Consider the following 25,610-nt stretch of genomic DNA (forward strand, 5'->3'; position numbering starts at 1 on the left):
GTGGTTCCAGAGAGGATGGTTCTAGACTATTCTCAGTGGTAGAAGAGGACAGGACAAGGAGTAATGGTCTCAAGTTGCAGTGGGGGAGGTTTAGGTTGGATATTAGGAAAAACTTTTTCACTAGGAGGGTGGTGAAACACTGGAATGCGTTACCTAGGGAGATGGTAGAATCTCCTTCCTTAGAAGTTTTTAAGGTCAGGCTTGACAAAGCCCTGGTTGGGATGATTTAAATTGGGGATTGGTCCTGCTTTGAGCAGGGGGTTGGACTAGATGACCTCCTGAGGTCCCTTCCAACCCTGATATTCTATGATTCTATGATTTGTGAGATCAGCAAACCCCTAGATGGAATTATAGTCCCAATAATATGCAGGTGCTTGTTACTTATTCTCTATAAAGGAGCTAAATGGTGGCAGTAGTCCGCAATGAACAAGGGCAGTGGCAGAGGTGCTTGAAACTGAGAATTTCCCTGAAGTCTCTCCAAGAACTGAGGAGCATCAAGAAGGGGAAACAGTTTAATCATGTAATGACTAGTGATCAATCTGCTGCTCGGGGACTGGGCGGTCTAGTTTTGAATGTCTCAAGCAATGCACTTTATGTCTCTACAAAGGCTATGTCCTAATTTAAATAAGTCAGTTTATAATCAAAGGCTAGATGTTCAAAAATGTTTGGGATCGGCCTAAGTCTGCTAAAATTCCCATTGACTGCTCGGGTAGTAGAATCAGGTCAGCTTTCAGTTCTTTAGAAAGTGCCACCCAAAACACTTCCCATGCTACAGAACTATCAAGTATTTTAAATTGATAATCTATCTTGTTTTACTTATAAAATTATTACATGCTATGAAGAGCCCAGGCTCAGCTAGTGCTGCAAGAAGCAGGATTGTGACATTTGTAGCCAAATCATGTGATAGCTCACATAGGACCAGTAAGGTGAAGAGTCCTATCCCGATGTCAGTCATGGAAAAAAAAGTCAGAAGCATCGTGAGTCTCTGAAATGTGCTTTTATTTATACATTTAAGAGGGGTTCAGCAGCCCCCGTACTACAGTCCCTGATATGGGACCAGTACTGGTTAAACACTAAACATGCATTTCTGAAGCGTGGATCTAACAACCACACCCGCAGCAAGATCAGTGTTTGGACAAGGGCATAGAAATTCTGCTGACACTGCAGTACATAGAAAAGGCATGGTAAAATTCTGCAAGCCACTTTAATCCAATGCAAAACCCCTCCCCCAAAGATCAAATAAGAATTTGATACACTATTTAAATTGATGCAAAATATAACAATTGGCTTTCTGGCATGGAAGTACGGTAGCTGCTGCCGTTATTTTGGTGCAATATAGTTTCAAATCATTATCTCAATTATAAAGGTTAGAAAGTGCATGGCTCTGAAATGTCAGGAGTTTTCAGAATACCCTGTTTCACAAGGTTGTTATTGAAACTTGATTCCTTGAGCCAAAGGCAAATCCTTGCTGTAGTTGATTGTACTGAAAGAGAAAACAAGAAGAATTTAGGAAATAGACTTGATCATTGAAACCAATTACAAGAACCATTTCAATTATACAAGCCTTCCTTAACGCAGTTGCCAGTTTGTTTTAAATTAAAAAGCATGGCGAAAAGTCATTTTTACCAATCTCTATAGTGTAGAAATTGGGCAACACAGGAGGATTGTATCCCCTTCCTAACTACCTCCTCTTCACCCGACTGAAGAGAAGATATAATCCTCCATTTGTCTCCAACCAAGAGTGTTGTGGCAGACAGATTTCTACTACTGAAAGCAACTTCTACTTCCTCGTCTATACTATGTGGCCCTCTGCATACAGAAACAAGGATGTTAGTTATTGGCATACATATGGTTTAGGACATGTGTTTGCTGCTGTGTGTCATAGTCACCCAGTAAAAATGGACATTCATAGAAATTAAGTATTTATCTAAATACTTGTCACTATCAGTAGTGACCTTACTCTCTGTAGAGACCAGCTCACAGATTTCCTTACAAATCAGAGCAATTATATTTTACTCAGTCAAGTTCAAGATCAGGAAGATTAAAATGAATATATTTAAAAAGATAATAGAATCATAGAATATCAGGGTTGGAAGGGACCCCAGAAGGTCATCTAGTCCAACCCCCTGCTCGAAGCAGGACCAATTCCCAGTTAAATCATCCCAGCCAGGGCTTTGTCAAGCCTGACCTTAAAAACCTCTAAGGAAGGAGATTCTACCACCTCCCTAGGTAACGCATTCCAGTGTTTCACCACCCTCTTAGTGAAAAAGTTTTTCCTAATATCCAATCTAACCTCCCCCACTGCAACTTGAGACCATTACTCCTCGTTCTGTCATCTGCTACCATTGAGAACAGTCTAGAGCCATCCTCTTTGGAACCCCCTTTCAGGTAGTTGAAAGCAGCTATCAAATCCCCCCTCATTCTTCTCTTCTGCAGGCTAAACAATCCCAGCTCTCTCAGCCTCTCCTCATAACTCATGTGTTCCAGACCCCTAATCATAATACCCCCTATAATACCTTCTATAGATGTCAGGGCTTTTCCCCCTTTTCCAAAAAGGATGGGTACCTAGATTTTTGGCCTTGTATTGGATGTTTTTAAGACTGATGTTTTTAATAATGTTTTAATGTTTTTAATACTCTACTTCCTTCTTGGAAGAACAGATCTCCTTTCTGTTCTTTAAAAATGGGCAGATTCTTGTAACAAATAGTTAACCAATTACAGGTATAATCTGTTGGTCTCTGTAGCTCTTTGGGCAGTCTAGCCAGCAGACCACTGACCAATCTCTGAGACTACTACTAGCTAGGAAGTTCCAGTAGTGCCCACACTACCACTAAGGGACTATTACTGCTGCTGTGGGAAGTTCTCTTGCAACTTAAGATTTACAAGCTATCAACTTTAGCAAGTTTCCCTGTGCATTTTTACATTTATATGTAGCTAAATTATGTAAGCCTCGCTCTTACCAAGTGGACCTTCTCATGTACAGTTTCCAGGAATCACTGCCAGATTCTCTTCCACCACCAGTGTGCTTTTCACCACCTTAACAAAACAAAAACAAAAAAAAAGCTACTCCACTGTGGGATAGAAGCTCCTTTGTGGTTATTTTATGCTCCCACACTTCAACCAAAGTTATATTTGTACTGCAGGGAGGATGAGAGTTTTTTTATAAATTCAGTTAAAACTCTCAGAAGTAAAAAAGCTCCTCTCCTTCCCCAACTTTAGAAGAAAAACAGAGACCCACTTCCACATACTCAGGTTGAAATTGCTGGCCTTCACGCACTATTGTCTCTCTGCCTTCCTGTTGATAACTGTATTATATGAATGGTTGGTTTTAACTGAAGAAAATAACTATGTAGTGTGAGAGCAATGCTGTGACAGTTTTATTTTCTTTTGTTGCAGGGTGGGGAGGTTTAGGAGAGAGAAGTGCAAAAGGTGAATATATGTTTTACAGATCCCCTTAGGAAGAAGTGCAGTAGTTGGCATGATGTATACACATGCACAGCAGATCTTTAAAAGCCATTTTTCTTATGCATGCAGCAATTGGAATTTTGGTTTTAACAGTTTGTGCTTTCAGCCCAGTGAGAGGTTGTTCTCCTAAGCTATGAGATCTTTTCTAACATCCAAAATACCTTGTTGATGGGTGTTACCTTTCCTTCATAGCAATAAATGTTCCATATGCTATTCTTTTATTAGATAAAGGGTTTTTTTAATGGAACAGAAAATTTGTCACTGGCCAAATTCTAGTCTCTGCTACACTAGCAAAATGCAGAGCAATAACATTGATTTCTGTATATTTACAGTGAAGAAATTGGGCAGATGTTGGCCTTTAAAATCAAGTGAAGTCAGAAGACCTGAAATAAGCAATCCTTAAAGTGGCAATGCTATGACTAGTCTTTACCAAAAGCTATGCAAGAAGAAAACAGTGTGTTCATAAGAAAAAAAAAAGAAAAAAAAAGTACTTTTTTAAAAAATTGAACCTCAGGTTTATACCATAGGCCCCACTGCTGTATAACAGGATCATCTAAAAGCATCATAAAATAAGAATGGCCATACTGGTTCAGACCCCTGGCCTATCTAGCCCAGCATCCTGTCTTCTGAGTGGCCGGTGCCAGATGCTTCAGATGGAACAACCAGAACAGGGCAATTATTGAATGATCCATGCCCTTTAGTCCAGTTCCAGCTTCTGGCAGTTGGAGGTTTAGGGACACAGAGCACCAAGTTGTGTCCCTGATCATCTAGGCTAATCGCCACTAATGGACCTATCCTCCATGAACTTATCTAATTCTTTTTTGAACCCAGTTATACTTTTGGCCTTCACAACATCCCCTGGCAACAAGTTCCACAGGTTGTCTGTGTGTTGCATGAAGTACTTCCTTATATTTGTTCTAAACCTGCTGCCTATTAATTTCATTGGGTGACCTCTGGTTCTTGTGTTGTGAAGGAGCAAATTAACACTTCCTTATTCACTTCTTTATTCCACACCAGTCATGATTTTATAGATCTCTATCACAGTCCTCCCCTCCCAATCATCTCTCTTCTCAGCTGAGCAGTCCCAGTCTTTTCGATCTCTCCTCATATGGAAGCTGTTCCATAACCCTGATCATTTTTGCTACCCTTCATTGTACCTTTTCCAATTCTAATATCTTTTTTTGAGCTGGAGCGACTAGAATGGCACGCAGTATTCAAGGTGTTGGCATACCATGGATTTATGGAGTGGCATTATGATATTTTCTCTTTCATTATCAATCCCTTTCCCAGTAGTTCCTAACAGTGTTAGCTTTTTTGACTCCCGCTGCACATCGAGTGGATGTGTTCAGAGAACTAACCACAATGACTAAGATCTTTCTTGTGTGGTAACAACTAATTTAGACCTCATTATTTTGTATGTGTAGTTGAGATTATATTTTCCAATGTGCTTTACCTTGCATTTATCAACAGTGAATTTTATCAGCCATTTTGTTGCCAAGTCACCCAGTTGTGACAGATCCCTTTGTAACTATTAATAAAGTCCAAAGCTGACTGCCATTTTGAGTAATTTTGTATCGTCTGTGAACTTCGCCACCTCATTGTTCACCCCTTTTTCAAATCATTTATGAATGTGTTGAGCAGCACTAGTCTCAGTACAGATCCTTGGGGGATCCTATTTCTCTCCCCTGTGAAAACTGACCATTTATTTCTACTCTTTTTCCTATCTTTTAGCCAATTACTGATCCATGAGAGGAACTTCCCTCTTAACCCATGACTGCTTACTTTGCTTAAGAGCTTTTGGTGAGGAACCTTGTCAAAGACCTTCTGAAAGCCCAAGTACACTATATCCACTGGATCCCCCTTGTCCACATGCTTGCTGACACCCTCAGAGAATTCTTATAGATTGGTAAGGCATGCTTTCTCCTTACAAAAGCCATATTGACTCTTTCCTAACAAATCATGTTCATCTATGTGTCTGATAATTCTATTCTTTACTATAGTGTCAATCAATTTTCCCTGATACTGAAGTCAGGCTTACTGGCCTGTAATTGCCAGGATTGCCTCTGGAGCCTTTTTTAAAAACCAGTGTCACATTAGCTGTCCTCCAGTCATCTGATACGGAGGCTGACTTATGCGAGAGTTTACATACCAGAGTTAGTAGTTCTGCAATTTCATATTTGAGTTCCTTCAGAACCCTTGGGTGAATACCATCTGGTCGTGGTGACTTACTGCTATTAAATCTATCAATTTGTTCCAAAACATCAAGGTAGGAAATGTAATTGACATACCAAAAGCACCTCCAATCTCAGCCCCACTGGTTGGAATGTTAACATTTACAACACCACAGTCTGATCCCTTAGGCCTAAGAGCAAAGACAAGATAGACAAATGATGTGATCTTCTGTAGTCACATGGTAAGGAAAAGAGCCAGGTGTCTTCTCTAAAAGAGGCTTTAATGTTGAAGAAGTAATATTTGACTAAGTGTTTGCAAATTAGACAATCCTGTGTTTTAGAAAGAGGAAAAATGTACGAGTTATACCCAAGCCAGCGGAAAATCCTGCCCAAATCCTTGGTGAAGATGCTGCTAGAGAGACCTTGTTTTACTTCATTATTCCAAGCAAAGACCTCTTCTTCTGTCTAGAAGGAATTACATAAGTAATTATGCCAGGACTACTGAAGACAAGCAGTGAACACAACAAAAAGGTACCATGAAAAACAGAATGCTAACTTAAACTAGCGCCATGATGCATCTTGTTAATCACATGGCAAATATGTGACTAGATGTACAGCTATTAGCATGCCAGGCTGTACAGAAAGGCAATGACAAAGAGCTTTTTTCCCCCCAATCTATGCAATAAATATCTACAGTCCTGTATAGACTCCCATCTTTAAGCCTGGGTGCTTTTTAAATAAGATATATAAACATAACCAAGTCCTGAGCCATGCAGTTATGCTGGATACCCCTACAGTTGAGAACCATAATAATTGGCCAATAATACACCTATTAGGACCGTTTCATGAACATGACACACACGTGGGAATACTTCTCTCTTCCTCCCTCTCCCCCTTGCATGGTTTAATTTAACATACAAGACATATGCACTATTGAAACAACACTGAACCAAAGCTCATTTAATTCCTCCTATTTTGTTTTACCTTGAATTTCAGCACATAAAGAATGGGGGCAAATGTCTCAGTGTGCACGATGGATGCATTACGGGGAAGGCCAGTCACAATTGTTGGCTCAACATAGTTACCAGGGCGATTTAGAACCTTCAAAACACACACAAAAAAAGTGATAGCCAAGTTATTGCTTCAGACAAATCAGTCTTTGGCTTAGGAACTAGGTACACTTAGTTGCATCCCATTCAGTGGTTTGGATGCAGTAACTATCTCTTGCAGTGAGAAACAGAAAACCTTCTATGAGTAGCTAAACGGAACATACTGTACCAAGTTCTACTCAGTAACACATCTAGAATAGAAAAGAAAAATGTACAGAATTACACACACAATTATACACACAAAATCAAATTACAGACAGCCAGGTAAACTTCTCTCTTCCCATTTGTGTTGTGAATGGCAAGCAGGGAAGATCACTTTACTGGCGATGTTCTGAATGCACTGAAGGTGAAGACTCAGACTTTAAGGCCAGAAAGGATGATCACGATCATCTAGTCAGATCTCCTGTACATTTCAGGCCAGAGGACCCCACCCACCTACTCCTGTAATAGGCCCCTAACTTCTGGCTGAGTTACTGAAGTCCTCAAATCATAATTTAAAGACTTCAAGTGACTGAGAATCCACCACCTACACTAGTTCAAACCAGCAAGTAACCCGTACCTCACGCTGCAGAGAAAGGCGAATTCCCTCTATCCCCAGGGTTTCTGCCAATCTGAACTGGGAAAAAATTCCTTCTCTACCCCAAATATGGCAATCAGTTAGACCCTGAGCATGTGGGCAAGACCCACCAGCCAGAAACCTGGGAAAATATGGGTGTCAGGGAGATTGCAATAATCCAAATGGAAGGCCTGGTTAAGAGCTTATTATCCTGCTCCACGGGGATGCTTACATGACTCAGGCTGTCATTCAGAGCCCTAACTTCTGTGTTTCATTGAGAATGGGAGGCCAGGGTTTGGAGGGGAGGGCAGCTGCTTTTCTTTTTGTGAAAATGTGAATTGCAATTAAACAACACAGGAATAAGGAAAGCAGTATCCTCTTTCCACAGATTGTGGAAAGTGCAAGAGACTTGTCCAGTGCCAGACACTGAGTTAGTGGAAGAGCTGACATTGAATTCAGAATTTCATTTTCCCAGACTCGCCTCGATTCTCTAAAACATGTTGCCTCAGACGTCAGGTGGAGCCATCCCCACCCTCCACATGTCTGACTTGATAGACTTACATATTTGAAGTCCCTGACAGCACTGGATACATTCAGTCGGAATATGCTCTCCATGACCCACCAATCTGTGGTCATTTTTCTGATGCTCTATTCTAACAGCCCGGATAGTAAAAACAATCACCTTCCCACCATACACCACCGAGCCACCCTGCTGTTTGGCTTGTTCCACTGCATCAAGGAACATCGTCACTGCTTGTTTAGTGTGGAGAGGCCCATACAGAGTGGTAGCTGAAAAGTAAAAGAGCATATTACATAGAGTTCAAAGACATTATTTTAAGACAACTGTATACATTTCTAACATGCCTATCACCATGATAGCTGGGAAAATAGCCACAAACAAAAGGAAGATAAACAAAACAATTAGGATTAATTAGATTCCTCCTTCTTATTTCACAGCTTCAGTTAGAAGAGGGGCTAACTTGATCATTTTGTAACAGTCTTTTCCCTCCATAAGTAGAAGCAAATAAAATAAAACCCTACTTACAGTCCCATGGGTCACCAATGCGAATCTGTGCATAGGCCTTAGCGAGTTTCTCCACCACCTCATCATGGATGCTTTCATGCAAGAACTAAATAGAGTCACAAGAATTTTATGTACAGTTAGTAATATGTCACAGCTGTTGAAATTTGCAAAAAAACTTTATGTGTTGAGCTTTGGGCAGCCCTGCAGAATAGGAGCTATATAATAACCTCAAGCATTCAAAAAAAGTCCAAATAAGGCCTCAAAAATCATGAGATTGGCTTAAAAGCTATTCTCTTTTTTAACTAGGGGGTTCTGAATTTGCCTTATGGTTTCTGGGTCTTCAGGGAACGCGCAGGTCACATTTTCAAAGCTTTCCTCCACAAGGTCTAAAAGGCATATTTTTCCAAATGAAAAGTTGAGATTCCCTCTCTCTCTCTCCCTCTCTCCCTCACACACACACAGCTATAACCTGGGGATTTTAAGGAAGAAACCCTCCAAATATCCTAAGACTCATGATAACATTGTGAGAGTTAGCAACAAAATGCCTGTAGAAGAGGAATCAATCCCCAGTAATACAAAGAGAAGATAAATAGATTTTAAATCTATTTAGCAACTCTGAAATATTTTCTCTCACCCCACCCTACCCCAGCTCACTGGATGGAAAATTGAAGACATGTAGCCTCTCTCACTACAAAAGTACTGAAATGTACAGCAGAGCCTTGATAATCTTCACACTCCAGTCAGTTTAAAAAAAAAAAAAAAAAAAACAGATTTAGCTGGGGTTGGTCCTGCTTTGAGCAGGGGGTTAGACTTGATGACCTCCTGAGGTCCCTTCCAATCCTGATAGTCTATGATTCTATGAAAAAAAGTGCTACTCCCCATCTCAAGCGAAGTTTGATATCAAATTACTGTTGTGAAGTCTCATGCTACACAAAAATCAAGAGCTTACACAAAAATCCAGTACATAAACTATCAATTTAAAACTAAACACAAGTCAAAATAAATGGTGAAAACACATTGATATGTTATTCTTGCTTTGTTTGCTTATGGTTAATTTGCAACATTCATTTAGAATGGATCTCCCTCATTCATTATAAATGTCTTTCTAAAGCTTTTACCGAGTTTGAGAAGAACTTCCTCTTACCAAAATTGCTTTGAAGTCTGAAGTGTAATAATTAGACAAAATATTTGAGCACTAAACACATTAGTTTTAGAATCCTAGACTGGGCAAACTAGCTGAAGTTTTCCTGCTCAAATTATTGTTTTGTTCAGTAACTATTCATGTAAAAGGGACATCAGTTAAATTAGGATCCAATATTTAGATTTTGTTAAAACAAGCTTTTATAAAATAATATCATCGGAGATGGTCAAAACAATTTTAATCTGACAAATTACTTGTTTAAAAACTAAAGAAAATCCCTGTATGCTGTAATCCAAACACTGTACTACCTGCTAGCAGGAACTGCAGTATATTTCAAATAAATGCAGATGACTGCCTTGGCAATGAAAGCAAAGTGAAATTCAATAAGTATAAAGGATGAGAAATATTAGATTTTATATTTTATAGTTTTAGTGTCATTGGGCATTTTTAAAAACAACATGTAAGGAAATAGTTCTGGAACTTTCAATCATGACCTGCAGGTGAATAGTCATTTTTCCTGTCGCACTGGCTTTAGATGCATTAGAAGTATGTTTTAAGAATACTACTGCCTGTTCTCCAACTTCATACTGGATGATTTAACTATCCCAACTGTACAATACATATTTACTCACCAGCCTTCTGGCAGTTGTGCATCTCTGGCCGGCTGTCCCCACAGCAGCAAATAGAGCAGAGGGGATGACTAGGTTAAGATCTGCATCTTCAAACACTTAAAAGAGGAATTGAACATCAAGGTGTAAGTTATTGGCTTCAAGCCCCTCTAAATTCAGTATACACAAATTAGTCAACATAGTAAACTCTATCAGGCCTTTCAGGTAGCACTAGAAAAGAGATGAATGAATAGTATAGGTTACGGACACTTTAAAACTAGTTTCCTGTATGTATTTGGAATTAAGCACAAAGATTTGGTTCTCCAGGCCACTTTGAACAAAGTTCCCAAGCAACACAACTTGATTGTGAATCAAGAAGCTGCAACCAGCTTCCTGCATCCCTCCCCTCTCCATTTTGCTTGAGTGGAACCCAGATGGCATGGAGAAACACCACCAAAGGGCCGTCAGATAGCATGGAGGATCAATGCCGAAGGGCACAAGTGACTAATTCAGTGGAGCCAGGGCAGCAAAATAAAATTAAAAAAAAAAAAAAAATCATGAAGCAGAAAAAGAAGGGGCAAGTTTAAAAATTAATATAGCTCAAACTGGTGTCATACTGGGGTTTGATTGTTCCAAATGCCTTCAGACAGATTAGCCAGCAGGAACTTTGTAGGTTTACAAGATTATTAAATAAAAGGCAAGAGCGATCAGGCAACTTTTACACTTGTCACACAAACAAGCCCACGACCACGAAAGGCAGTACGTTTAAAACCACAGAAAGAGAATCTATGCTACTTCCTGCCACAAGACATAGAAATAAAACTTAGCGAGTTTCAGAGGGATTTGATATCCATTGGCATGGTTAGAAATTTAACAATCTACGAAAGCTAAAAGTGTGCAATAGAGGGGAAACGTGTACCAAGACATCAAGTGTTAACTCGCGTATATTTCTCCTGCCCCCATTAAGGTTACATCTACATAGCAGCAAGGAGGTAGAATTCCCAGCTCAGGTAGTCATACATGTGCTAGCATGAGGTAGTGTGTTAGCATCAGCATGGCTGCAGTGGCACAAGCTGCAGCTCAGGTTAGCTGCTCAAGTACAATCTTGCCCGACCTGCTGAATACAAACTCAAGTACGTACCCTGAGCTGCAGACCATGCTGCCATGGCCACCCTGATCTTGTAGCACATTCACTTGAGCAGAGGTAGCCTGTATATAGCTACCCGAGCTGCTCCCTAAGACCTTGAACCAACTCCCTGGGAGTCAATGGAAAGACTCACATCAACTTCAATGGGCACTAGATCAGGCTTTAAGATACTTAAATCTGAACTATACTACTGGGCAATAAAAAGAGGGAAATAGGTATTTTTCTTAAGAATGTTTTCCCAGAATTATGTGCCTATTGGCTGGCACTTATATATATAAAATAGTATAAATATATAGTATAAATATATTCTAGAACACTAAAAAACACAGCTACCCGCAATTAAAGCCATCCTTAAACATGGTCCTCAGCCCAACATTTGAATGTACCAGAATAAATAAATAAAATCACATCCCCACGGCCCAATACATAGACAAATTTTTCTTGACCTTTTTTCACTGGTATTTTCCTAAATTAGTTTGTCCCCCAGAATACTGCAAACCCAGAACAGCAGTGCACTAGTACACAACAACCGGGATGGGAAAATGACCATTCTAGACTTACCGCCCAAATAGAGTGCAATGCAAAAATAAATAAATAAAGCAATGTTGGGAAAAGCAACAGCTGGAAAAAATAAATTCAGATTTTACAGTTTTCAGTTAATAGAGAATAGAGGTAGTAGCTTTACTATTTTTAGCTTGAGAAACCCTATAAAATAGCAGTCTTATGATCCAGTATTTATGTTCAGCACAACCATGTGAAACACCTGAGTGCAATTTATAAACCCCATCCCTCAATGCCAAGATCAGAGGCTGCCTGTTCAGCTTTTTAAGGGTGTTTTGTTCCACAGTGATCCCTCTGGCCAGTTAAGGAGAGGCACTGACAAACCAAAGGAATTTCCATCTAGTCCTTGACTGGAAGATAGTGACTAAGATGTAGAGCCTTGAGAGCTGGGAAGTAGAGGACTGCTCATGAGAAGGGAGGTGTGTGTGGAGGGGGAGGGATCATTATTCACATATTACTTAGGCCTGATTCAGCAGGGTATTTCATGTGTTTCAAGTCAGGCACTTGCTTAAGGAACTTATTAAATCTGGGCCTTCAGCTGTAATAGCATTCACTGTATGCTAGGTATTTTCCATACACAGAAGACAACAACCCCTGATAAAAAGATCAGTCTACTATGTTAATATTAACATTAAAAGTAAATTGGATGAGAAGAGATTATTATATTGGGTATTACCAATAATGGCGTTGTTTCCACCAAGTTCTAACAGACTCCGTCCTGTTAAAATAAGTAAATAATAACGTGAGTTAAGAAGCTAGTTGTGAGTAACAACCATAGACCGTCCCTGTACAGTGACTAATACTTACTCCATGAATGCTCCCACTGAAACCAATGGTACTACTCGAGGACTAAGGGTAACACAGTCTAGCCTACAGTGAGAGTTTTTGCTTTAACAAAAAAACAAAAAAATAAATAAATAAACCCACTAAAGTAGTGCAGAGTGTGAAAGACATGGACAATGAGAGAGATGCTAATGAAATCAAAGGGAATCAACAAGAAAAATTAGCACTTGTGCTTATTTTCCTGGCAAGTGTCCTAAATCTCTAAATTTGGGGGAAGGTATGGCCTTCCATTCTTTGATGAGCCCTTGATAGTGAAAGCTGCTCTGAATTCTATAGTTCAAATCAGGGAGTGACTGAAGAGGGTGCAAAATTCAACCCAAAATCCTCAAAGGGATCGAGGGATAGTGGCCCAAGGCTTTTGGGTTATTTGGAGAACTGCCCATTGAAAAATATCTAGATTTTGACAACTGGGCATGGATCCAGGATTCAGCAACACTTCTGCAGCAGAGGCAATCTGTGATGTCCTGATAACCTTTCTTTAAAAAAAAAAGGGGGGGGGGGAGAAGATGGGGCAGCTACACTTGGTGGGGAGGGGCAGTTGCCCAAGAATCCTTTTGTTGACCCCTCCCAGAAATCAGTGCTGACCACAGTGGCATTATCACACACTAGACAAGAATCAGTTAGATTCAGAGAGGCCATCAAAAACCAATTTGCAGGCCCACTGAGTTCAGCAGAGGCCAGATTTCAGGAGAATCTAAAAAAGTCCTGGATTAGGCTAGAATTAGCAGGAATGCAACTTTGCTGCTGCCCTTGTAACACAAGTTTAAAAAAAAAAAAAAAAAAAGGCAATGAGACAAGTTCTATTTGTCAAAGTTCCCTCAGACCCGCTTCCTAAACAAACGAAACACTTACAGGGGAAAAAGCAAAAATCTACATACTTACCAAATCTCTCTTGAACCATAAGTGCCACTTGCTTGCCCACCTTAGTGCTGCCAGTGAAAGAGAGCAGGTCCACTCTCTCATCTCTTGCCATTGCTGTGCTACATAAGAGAACACATGACTATCCTCAAAAGCATGTACAATTGGAGCAAGCTGACATGAAAAATAGGTTTCTTAATTATAACTAGGGCTATGATTTTGTCACAGAGGTCTCTGGAAGTCACAGATTCCGTGACTTCTGTGACTTGAGCCCGCAGTGCCTGGGAGCTGCAGGGTCCCCCCCACCACCCATGGTGGCTGGGAACTGCGGAGCTCAGAGCTCCCAGCTGCCACAGAAGGTAGGGGAGTGCCCTGGGGGCTCCCAGCCACCGCGGGTGGTGGCAGGGACCCTGCAGCTCCCAGGCACAGCGGGTTCAAGTCATGGAGGTAACGGGGGGGGTGGAGGGACCCCACAGCTCCCAGACAAGCCTCCAGGGGTGGTGTGGGGAGCCCCCAGCTCCCAATTTTGTCATGCATAAGATAGGTCATGGGCTTCTGTGAATTTTTCTTTATTGCCCATGACCTGTTCGTGATTTTTACTAAAAATATGCGTGACAAAATCTTAGCCTTTGAAAGCCACGAACACACAACAGATTTAAAAGAATCAAGTCAGTGACTAACTGGAATGCAACTCAAAGGAGCGTATGTGCCAGAATAAGTGCCATATTTCCATGTCAGATTCTAGTACTGCGACATCTGCACTAACTCTGAAGTCTAACCCTGCATACAGGAAGAAAGCTGCCTATGCACTTGGTTGCTGTTTGTACAGCACCAATGGCATGCCAAGTACCCTAATGCTTCCTTCAGGCCCATGCTATCAACTACAACTTGGGGTGTGTGCCTTCCAAGGCTTTAGGCACTTTGTGGGCTCCCATGTACCTCTATGGAGTGAGCATCCCCAACTGGCATGCCCATGAAGGTTGTTGGGGGAAGGGGTATAGGAGGGACTACACACCGGTTGTATTCTTTATGGCTGTTCAGAGAGTTTGTTAGATGTGGCTACAAAGTAGGGGGAGAGGGGAAGAATAAGAGTTAAAAATGCGGACAAATACCCTCACCAAACTAGAAGCTAGATTCACAGTTTGTTACATTTGTAGTAACATGGTTGGTCCAGCAATGGTCCATGGAATTATTAGTTACATATTTACAGTAGTGCCAGCAATGTACTGGACGCTTTCCAGATAATCAAAATAGGATGTTTCCTGCACTAAAGAGTCTATGGATAGACAGGCATGTTCAGGTTAAAGGCAAATAAAACAAGGTAGATTCAATTGGTTTCTAAGTGGTAGTACAAGGCCCACAGAGAGCAAAGCTATTTTCAAACTAGACTATTCCCGTAAGCCACCCTTCCGCCATTCCCTTCTCCACAAAATACAAGAGTTTTGCCTACCCAATATCTGCTCCGCCACATATCAGGGAGCAGATTGCACCGGGCACTTTGTTATCCTCCAAAACTTTAGCTACTATCCTAGAAAAAAAGAGAAATTTCTTGAGAGACTGGGATTTGAGAGATCTCAGTCAGATGCATGTGATAAAAATCAGTAGTTACTATTTTCACCTTGTCACAAAAAAATAAAATAATTAAAAAAATTAAGAGTATCATCTGTATCAGGTGCACCGTTTATATATAAATATATTCTCCTCTCCAAAAATATCTTTGTCCAGTGTAATAGTAAGGCTTATAACAAAATCCACATATTTAAAATATAATGCATCTTCCAGGATGTAACTGGCAAAGAGAAGACAGGTGAGCACATAAAATCCCAATTATAGCATTATTCATAGTATTTCCTTTGGAAATTCAATGAAATTATTCTCAGAAGTAGCATCTAGCATTGGGGGGGGGAGAGGGGCATACTCTCAGGAATGAACAGTATTTTAAATATTGTAGTACTTTCGTTACTCAAAACGGGTTAAAGTACATAGCAAGCCATCTCCTCAATGTACTGATAGTGTCATCACAGCTGTCACCGAGTGGCGCTGTTACAATTGTCCAAGTTTTCTTTCTTTGCATGTGAGCAAGTTTTGATTCTTGGGAGGACATGCTGGCTTGTTAGTTTTGGATTAGGCCAGGTTCTGTTTTGAGGCAACTTCAGGAGGGAGGGAGGGGAGAGAGAGAGAGAGAGAGAACTGCGCAAGCAGCAGAAGAGTTTGCCTCAAGAACTGACAGTAATCAGAGCCTGAAGTTGCTTCCTGACACCTAGGCACTGGTGTTGGGCTGAGGTTCCTAGAAGACAGGAGCGTCAGCATGCTGTTTCAGTGTCTCACTCAGAACTGGTATGTGCACATACAAAACATCTTACACTTACAGCATCATGCAGACTCTCCATCATTGATTTCTCCTCCACTGAGAAGCTGAACTGCAAGACCCCAGACATCTGCTACTGCTCAACAGAGGACTCAAAAAAGGGGTAACCAAGGGAACGAATTTATTCAATATACGTTGTTATTGTCTGTACGGCAGGGGAAGGAGACAAAGCCACTCTCATCCCAGCCACAAGATCTCAGAGACAAAGTGCAAAAGCAATTATATGTACAGATATTCAAAAAACTTACTTTGTAACAGCTACGCTAATGAGGGACGTTGTAGGAGCACCTTTCCTTTAAGAAAAAAAATGCAAAATCAAATTTCATTCCCAAGAATACAAAATACTTTATGCAACTCTTGTATTATGCAAGAAATCAGAGTTAGAGGTATGGCACGGTAAGCTTAGCCAGACATTTTCAGATTTGAGTGTCTAATGCTAGATACTTAGGTGGAAGTGGCTCAATATTTAGAGGTGTTACAGATCCATAACGTCTAGTGAAGTGAAACTGAGCTACAGGTACCCAGAGCCTTTGAAAATCAAACAACTTATTCAAATGCCTAGCTCTATGTACCCAATTTTTAAATATCAACCATATTCTTTATTATTTGTATGATAGTAGAGCCTAGAGGGCTCAATACCTAATTGGGCTGTTTCAGTCATTGTGCTGGATGCGGTATCAGGTAGAATAGAGCTTTTAAGCAGGACTTGAAGCCAACCTAGAAATATCAGATGTGAAGAGTTCATAAATGTGGGATGAAAACCAGACACCTGACATTTCAAATACAGTATTCCTTGCATGCCTGAGAGTATCCTTACAAACATAGTTCTGCTGTGACAAGCAAAGACTACCACTATCAGTATTTTAGTTTAAAGTATTTGAGCATCTTACCAGAGGCAAGCATTCCCACAGATCATTGCAATTGCATTATTCCAACCATACACTGCTACGGGGAAGTTAAACGCAGTGATAATTCCTACCAATCCCACAGGATTCCACTGTTCTATAAGGGCATGGCCAGGTCCTGAAAACAAAGACACAAATTAGAGCAATTTGATTGTGTGCACGTGCATGACTGTTTTGCTCAATAAACAAGAAAAGAAAAGGCATGGACTACAACAGATCTTCATGATCTGAGACAGAGCCAAAGTTTGTTGACTTTTGGGACCCATCTATTTACCCAAGTGTTTATCAGAAGTAGGTGGATAGTTTATCTTATTTGCATTGATGTGGGCAGCACTCAATTTATTACCTTTGTATTGGCAATTGTGGGACATTTTTTAACACAACATAAGTTACTTGTTGGTAGATTCACCAGACTTCATTCAATATTTCTAATAACCGTTAGGACAGACACAAAAAAGTCAATGCAGATAATCTGCTAAGGAACAAAAGGAGAGAGGCCGGTTTCAGCAAAATTGTATTAGAGCTGTCCTGGTGCATGGCTGTATCTTAGTATGTAGAAAGGCTGTTTACATTCCAGCTAGATGATCTGCTGGAAAATACAGTGAATATTATTTCAATAATCCACAAGCCAGATATTTCCATCAAATAGCATCATCTCATTTTTCAGCAGAACTTTAATAGCTTTAGTGAAGTCTATTTGTAGGAACTAATTACTCATGCAATATATGCTATGTTACAGTTGTACTCTACAGCATGCTGGTAAACTAGTTGTAAGGAGTAATCATGTCAGTTGGATAATGAGGGAAACAAGAGTACAAGCATGTTTCTTGCTGATGGCTCATCAATCTGTAAAGCTGAATTGACAACAGGTTTCTCATGTCTCAGTGCAAACTAGCTAGATTTTGCTGTACTCATTCTATACTTCGATTTAGTGACTTTGTCAATGGAGAGGAACTCAATTCTCTGTCACCGTATGTATGTAGTTTCTAACTGAGGCAAAAATGGACGCACTCTGTAGCGCCAAAACAGGTCATCACGTAGATCAGCCAAGTCACAACAGCAGATACAGTAAACTGGTAACTTGCATAAATATATAATCCACAGTGAAGTAATGTAGAAAGAGCTCCATTATATCCAGAACTTTATAAATACAAATGTTAATACACATTCTTACTTTCTGAAGGCAAGACAGGTCCACCGATCATTCGGGACAAGCCAACAGCATAGTCACAGACATCAACATATTCCTGAACTTCACCAACACCCTCGACAAAAATCTTTCCCATCTCTAGTGAGACCTGACAATGTTAAGAACACATGGGATCATTTTTTAGACTCTCAGACTTTAAGGCCAGAAGGGACCATCATGATCATTTAGTCTGACCTCCTACACATTGCAGGCTACAGAACCTCACCCACCCACTCCTGTAATAGACCCATAACCTCCAGCTCAGTTACTGAAGTCTTTAAGTCATGATTTAAAGACTTCAAGTTATGGAGAATCCACCATTTACACTAGTTTTAACCTGCAAGTGACCCACGTCCAATGCTGCAGAGGAAGGTGAAAAAAACCCAGGGTCTTTGCCAATCTGACCTGGAGGAAAATTCCTTCCCGACCCCAAATATGGCACTCAGTTAGACCCTGAGCATGTGGGCAAGACCCTCCAGCCAGACACCTGGGAAATAATTCTCTGTAGTAACTCAGAGTCTTTCCATCTAGTGTCCCATCACCGGCTGTTGGAGATATTTCGTGGTAGCAGTTGCAGATCAGCTACGTGCCATAAACTTATCAAGATCAGTCTTGAAGTCAATTAGGTTTTTTGCCCCCACTGCTCCCCTTGGAAGGCTGTGCCAGAAATTCATTCCTCTCATGTTCGAAACTTTTGTCCGATTTCAAGCCTAAATTTATTGATAGCCAGTTTATATATTTTTGCTATAAGCTGAGGACTTACCAGTTGGAAGCGACAGAGAAGACCCAAATGTATTGGTTGATGTACTGGTTGATGAAGACCAAGATGTATCGGTTGACAGGATGACTATGAGCCGCCAACCTGATGGGCTCGTGAAAAAGACTAATGCAGTGCTGTTCACCTTTCAATTCTCATATTAATCCCCATCTTCTCCAATTTAACTAATAATTTCCCACGTGGAACTGTATCAAATGGGACAGGGCAGGCTGCAGAACAGGGCACCTGCTACTGCTGCAGACACACAACAGGCTAGGAGTCTGAGCTCTGGGTTCAAAGGGCAGCTTGTCTTTATGGCCACTATGAGTCTGCACCACACTGCACTCAAGATCAGCCACACAAGGAGAAAGAGGTGCCCTCGTCTGTGACTAAGGGATGGACGTTGGAGGGGCACTTTAATTTTTTTTTTAAATCCACCAACATTCATCTGTATCTGTAAAGGTGCTGGAGTGATTTCTGCCTCCCAAAAGGCAAGGAGTGGGAGTTTGAAACTACTAGGGATCTGTATGGGATCTCAGTACCACATTAGGAGTCATAGAGCCAAGATCCAAAGATACCATTATGATCATCTCCTGTGTAACAGCGGACATAGATTTTAAGTAGGGTTCTAGTATTTTTTTTTCCCATATCAGGTTGAGAACCATGTAATAACTTCATGCTTTAGCAACTCAGAGCTGCAGCACATGCTGTCTTTAGCACATTTTTCAGTCCTCTGTCTACACTAGGCAGAAAAACAGTACTCTGCGTAAACACAGAGGTACCTAACACACTAATTCCATCATGGAAACTGTCTAATGGTCCAACAGCAGCAATCCTCTGACTTTTATATCCTGCACCAGCACTTACTGAGATCCTTTCACAGACCATCTCACCTCCTAAAGCCCTCGTTCTCCACATCTTAGTTCTCACTATTTTTCAGATCACCAGAAAGAACCCAGGTTGAAAAGCTCTGTATGAGAGGGAGTCTTCTTTCAGGACCATTTTAATATCAGTGCCCTGTCTCACAGAAAGGTGGGAAAGCAGCATGGTGACAGTTGAGCATGGTAAAGGTCTTTGTTTGGAAAGAGGACAGTTTCAGAATCACTTACATTTTTTCCTGTTTTGACAGGTGTGTTGAGGACAATGCTCTTAGGGGAAAGGGAGAAACTGGAGATGACAGTGTGACCATGAGTCTAGTGTAGTTTTAAGACCATTTGTGAATTAGAGAGCTGATTCATTTGTGAATTAGAGATATAATTTTTTTCAAGTGCTAGCTCCCGAGTCCATTTAAAATCACTGCGAATTTGACGACTGGCTCAAATGGGAGTCAGAGGAGTTAGACTAATTCTGAACACCTTTGAAAACCCCATCCTAGGTTTATTAATTCATAAATGTTTGTGGCCCACTTCCTAAAAAACAAACTGTCTTTTAAAAAACTGAAGCAGTGCTTCCCACACGTAGACACAAGTTACAATAAATACAGCTTTTGTGAACTGGTACAAGAAGGAAAGGAGAAAGGGCAGTGGATGAAAAAGAAAAATATTGATCAAATTCTGAGCCTGAGAATTGTGATGGCATCGCTTTAAAACTCTAAAGCAGAGGCGGGCAAACTACAGCCTGCGAGCCACATCTGGCCCATGGGACCGTCCTGCCCAGCTCTTGAGCCCCCGGCCCCTCCCCTGCTGTCCCCCCTCCTCCGCAGCCTCAGCTGCCAGTGGCTGCTGCTCTGGGTGGCGTGGCTGCCAGTCCTGCTGCTCTGAGCAGCATGGTTAGAGGGTGGGGAGTGGGGGGGTTAGATAACAGGCAAAGGGTCCCGGGGGGGCGGTCAGGGGACAGGGAGTGGTTGGATGGGGTAGAAGTTTGGAGGCGAGGGGGGTGGTCAGGGGATGGGGGGGTTGGATAGGCATGGGAGTCCCAGGGGGCCTGTCAGGGGGCGGGGGTGTGGATAGAGGGCGGGGAAGTCAGGGGACAGGGAGCAGGGGGGGTTGGATAGGGAATGGGGTCCCAAGGGGGGTGGTTAGGGGCGGGGGGTCCCAGGAGGGGGCAGTCAGGGGACAAGGAGCAAGGGGGTTGGATGGATCAGGGGTTCTGAGGTGGGCAGTCAGAGAAGACGAAGTGGGAAGGGGCCAGGCTGTTTGGGGAGGCACAGCCTTCCCTACCCGGCCCTCCATACAGTTTCAGAACCCTGATGTGGCCCTCAGGCCACATAGTTTGCCCACCCCTGCTCTAAAGTGAAGTGGCATTATTTTTAAAATAGGGCACCAAAAATGCAGGCTTACATTTAGTTTCCTTTTAAAAAAAAAAAAAAAAGAAAAAATCTTACTTGTTACCACAGATCATTAGTGGAATCCAAAAAGTATTTATAAGTTATTAAAACTAACAATTTCTCACTTAATTACACAGAGCTACATTAAAACCAGAGTTAAACATAATTTTGACTTTTTTCAGATGTGTACACATTGCTCAGGACACCTTACCAAGCTTCCCAGATCTTTGATTTTCTTTCTCAAGGCATCACCAATCTGCCTCACTATTTCTCCACGTTTAGGTGCAGGAACCTAGACAAAAAAAAATTATTTTTTTTTTTTTAAAGAAACTGATTCAGAGACTAAACTGCACCTTCTGCTACAGACACTTGCAGCCAGGCCATCAAGGGAAGACCAACCAGTACCTTTGTCCTCTCTCCTCCCACTGACTACAGTGAGCTACTCATGTTTAAAGTTAGGCTGAATTCTTGCTGAATCAGGGCCTCAAATAGAACTGCTCATGAGACTAAGGGTTCAGGGGTTCTGGTGCTAAGACACTATCATTGGCTGAATGCAGACTTCAAATTACTGTTCTCCTTATCCCATTCCAGCATACATGTGGACCATTTTCAAACAGATATGAGCTTTAGGGACCTGTCAGAAAGCAAATTTCTCACATACCACGCTCACTATGTATTTTTACTGCCCTCCTTTGTAGTCCAGCCAGCCCTGATATCATATAGTGAATTGTGAATATCTTGCTAGACTGTAGTGTATAATGTACTTACAGGGCAGAGCAGTCGGCAACACAATTCCCTGTTTTAAGAGATGTCTTATGTAGCTATGCTACAGAAGCTAAACTATCCAAAAAAAAAAAAGCCATCTAATCCTTTTGGTTGCAAAAACAACCTTCGAGACGTGAGCTTTATGTAATCACTCCAGTAGTATCTACCAGAGTCTGCAGGCAGGCTGAAACTATAGTACTGTTGATATTAATGGAAACAATTCGTACTCAGCTGCTTATTGATTCTGAAACCTACTATGAATATTTTAAATGTTAACCTTGTTAACTATTTCACTGCTGATAATTTCAGCAGAAAACGCTGATGAGCCAAATTCTCAACTAGCATAAATATGCTGATGTACCCTAGCCAAGAATTTGGCCTGATGTATTTATCCATCATTGTTGGATGTATTATTATTGGGATAAGAGCAGCTATTTTCACTAAAAGGTTTCTGAGGTGAGAAAAATAATGAATTGCAATATCCATCTTTCCCAAAATTAAAAAAGTTATCCAAGGGGAAAGTAAATTAGTGCCTTCCCTATTACCACAATGATCAACTGCCCTCCTAGATACTAAAACCTCCTCCATGGGCCGCTTCAGGGTGGCGGGAGAGGACAAACCAACCGAACAAGAAACATCTTACACACACACACACACCTTAGCCTTTTTCTTACTTAGCTTTAAAGACTTTTAGCTTCCTTCCACTCCCTACAACAGCTTCTATAGTACAAATGCACATTACAATACAAAAGTCTGTGGCACACTGAAAGTTTGGAGACACATTTAAATGGTTTGCATTTTATATCAAACGAACACATTGGACCTGGAGGGCAGTAAGGGCTTGGAAAAGGTGCTGTGTGATCATGAGGTCCTTGCTGCACAATTTAGGTTTAAGTACCAGGGGTTAGCCGTGTACGTCTGTATCCACAAAAACAACAAGGAGTCCAGTGGCACCTTAAAGACTACAGATCTGAAGAAGTGGGGTTTTTACCCACAAAAGCTTATGCTCAAATAAATCTGTTAGTCTTTAAGGTGCCACCGGACTCCTTGTTAATTTAGGTTTAAGGTATCATATAGGACATGGAGTCTTAAGTCTCCAACAGAAAATGGTAATTTTGTGGTTTCAGGGGTCCTTATCTGCTGTAGAGACACTTTCAAAAATATGAATAATCATTTGTCAACTTACATCTGCCCATATTTTCCATGCCTCTTTAGCTTTCTTTATTGTTTCTTCATAGTCCTCCAAGCTGGCCTAAATGAACAAGGATTTAAGCAGGGGGTGGGACACAAAACACAGAAGTTACTTTGCTCTTGGTTGCTTGAAGCTGAAATACAGAAGAGGCAGTGAGCATGACTCAAGCAGAATGGATTTTCTGTGGACGGTGCCGACTTGGGAGGTATCATTCTTTAGGAAAGTTATATTCTAAGCAACTGTGTTCACAGTGTGACATGCTGGTTTCTAACTGTGCTGACAAGACAGTTGCTAGAAACAAAAATTAAATTGGAAAGTTAATACCACAAGGTGTCTGGGGAACATATCTACTATCCTAGCTAAAGTTTACAGTTTAAATAAAGTTTTCCTTCAGCTGTATTCCCCATGGGAAAAAATCATGGGAATACATAGCCCATTTATCAGACGGGTAGCCGTGTTAGTCTGGATCTGTAAAAGTGGCAAAGTCCTGTGGCACCTTATAGACTAACAGATGTATTGGAGTATAAGCTTTCGTAGGTGAATACCCACTTCGTCGGATGCATGTTAGTCTATAAGGTGCCACAGGACTCTTTGCCACTTTTATAGCCCATTTAGTGACATTTTGCTTTATTATTGTAAATCCCACTATTAACACAAAATAAAAAATAGTGATAATAAAAAGTACTGCAGAGTATCTACCCTCCCAGCTTTACTCCTTTGCACCCAGCCCATCTTCACTGGATCTATGAAGCCTGAAAACTTGGAGGGTGGGAGAATAAAGAGAATAGACTAACAAGCCCTCTCTCCCACATGCTGTATCTCCTCCATCTGGATCTACTGGTTTGTGCTCACCACACCTATAGGACCAGACGGGCAGCATTTGAGCTTAAGGGTACATCTACATTGAAAGAAAAAAAATGGGGGGGGGAGGGGTCTTAACTAGGGTTAGCTAACTCAGGTTAAAACAGTAGCAAAGACAAAGCAACTCTGCTTTTAAACTTGGGTTAACAAGAGTTAAAGCCTACGGGAACCCTGTCACAGGACTCTGCCCCTCGAGCTGTGAACCCGAGTTAGCTGAGCTGCCGTCTTCACTGATATTTTAACCAGAGCTAACCTATGTTAAGAATACCCTTTTTTTCCTTTTTCCCCACAGTGCAGACATACGTTTTGGAACGTTGTTTTTGTAATAAAGGGAGCAGAAATTTAGTTAAGCTCCACAGCACGGAAGTTGATGCACAGGTTGACCAGTGAAATTGTGAAGACTCTTGTTCCATGTCATTGCTGCTATGCAGTGAAACCATGAAGAGACATGTCAGTTTCAGATACTTGGATGAGAAAGTTATGAACAGAAGCAACAGGCACTAGAGCTAGTCACAAAATAGGAGCTTCCCTTACATCCCCAACTCCTTAAAAAAGATTATGGAAAGGGAGTAGCAGCAGAATCTCCTCCTTTTCTGCAGCACCTCCAGGACTAGAGAGAGACTGAATAGCAAAAATGTCCCTCTCCCTCCACAAGACAGGCAGGAGGTTGGGGAGGGAGAGACCATTCCAGCAGCAAACCAAGAGCTTCACATTTACCAGCCACCTGATTGCCAGAGAATAATATGGGTAGAGGACTCAGACAGCAACTTGAGCAGAATTTCATCTCCCTCTCCTTCCTAGCAGCTGGGGTGGAGGACTGGCCGTTTCACCAGGGTGCTGGACTTTATCTTCCAAATTAGCCTTTGGCTACCATGTGCCTTTTTGGAGCCCTTGCTCTAAGTAGGCACCAGAAAGAGAAAAGACAAACTTACCTGTCGCACACTTGCTATTGGCTCATGGTTAGCTGGGCAATACGTTGTCACAATCTAAAGAAAGAATATTTTACAGTCATGTTAGGAATATGCATAACTAGGGGGAAATATTGGTGTGTATTGGATGGGGGGGGATGGAGACACAGTGACTTTTTTATGCAAAAAGGAATTTAAGCAATAATGCAAACACATACAAAAAATATACTAAACACAAAGCGTGTCAGAAAAAACTACACCAACCAAGGAGAGATGTTCCAAGTGGGAGACAGACCAGACTAGATGCAACAAGATAACATCGCCCTACAAAGGGGGTAAACCAAATAACACATACCAAAAGCTGTAGCCTAAATAGATTACCACATACAAACCTGTGATTATTCAGCGCTAGTGACGATTAACTTCAGAGGGCCTACAACGGGGGGATGGGGCAGAAAAACGTTTCTACTCTGCTCTCCCACGGAGAAATTTTTTTGCAAGAAACAATAACTTTATAGGGTTTCAAAGCTGTCCGATTGCAACATAGTTATCAAGTTTCTTCCTTTTTTCGGCAGCACATTGATTTCAGGCGCCTCCCGCTTTTAGCAGCAGCTTTTCCTAATCCAGAAAGTCAGCCACTCTTAATCAGTGCCCCTGGTTCAGGGTTCCTCGAGCTACAAACCTACCTCTCCTCTTCCTCCCCAGAGCCCATTATACACTCCTTCATTTTCTTCTTTCAGCCCCAGGTCTTTCAACCACGCATACCGGGGCTGATTGATCAGGAACGTAGTCATGAATGCAGCAGGCCTCTTACAAGATGCTAAAATTCTCTTCCTCAGTAAAACGTGCCTGGAGAGAGCAAAGCTCAGCGGCAGCATAGCGAACGGCAGCTATAACACAAGCCACGAACCCGCCT

At 41.4% G+C, this 25,610-nt stretch overlaps 1 protein-coding gene across 1 annotated transcript; it reads right to left on the reverse strand.

Moving 5' to 3' along the window:
* Window positions 1-978: 978 nt before the first annotated feature.
* Window positions 979-25,610, reverse strand: ALDH7A1 (aldehyde dehydrogenase 7 family member A1). The gene is made up of 18 exons (XM_073344850.1): window positions 25,381-25,610; window positions 24,719-24,772; window positions 22,920-22,985; window positions 21,180-21,260; window positions 17,931-18,054; window positions 16,742-16,874; window positions 16,100-16,144; window positions 14,934-15,011; window positions 13,508-13,605; window positions 12,459-12,500; window positions 10,099-10,193; window positions 8,347-8,431; window positions 7,984-8,090; window positions 6,621-6,737; window positions 6,004-6,101; window positions 5,754-5,827; window positions 2,961-3,036; window positions 979-1,483 (listed from the first exon to the last, which is right to left on the reverse strand). Exons 1-18 carry the CDS (start codon window positions 25,570-25,572, stop codon window positions 1,429-1,431), a joined length of 1,620 nt encoding a protein of 539 aa, XP_073200951.1. The 5' UTR covers window positions 25,573-25,610; the 3' UTR covers window positions 979-1,428.

Source organism: Lepidochelys kempii, chromosome 5 (genome assembly GCF_965140265.1).
Source record: "Lepidochelys kempii isolate rLepKem1 chromosome 5, rLepKem1.hap2, whole genome shotgun sequence".
Lineage (NCBI taxonomy): Eukaryota > Metazoa > Chordata > Testudines > Cheloniidae > Lepidochelys > Lepidochelys kempii.

Coding starts and splice junctions, on each gene's coding strand:
- ALDH7A1 (XM_073344850.1), bottom strand. CDS start 25,572: ATGCTGCCGCTGAGCTTTGCTCTCTCCAGGCACGTTTTACTGAGGAAG. Junction 10,194..12,458: donor TGGAAACAACGCCATTATTG/GTAATACCCAAT, acceptor TCCTCTTTTAAG/TGTTTGAAGATGCAGATCTT. Junction 8,432..10,098: donor GCACAACTGCCAGAAGGCTG/GTGAGTAAATAT, acceptor GACTCTATTTAG/TTCTTGCATGAAAGCATCCA.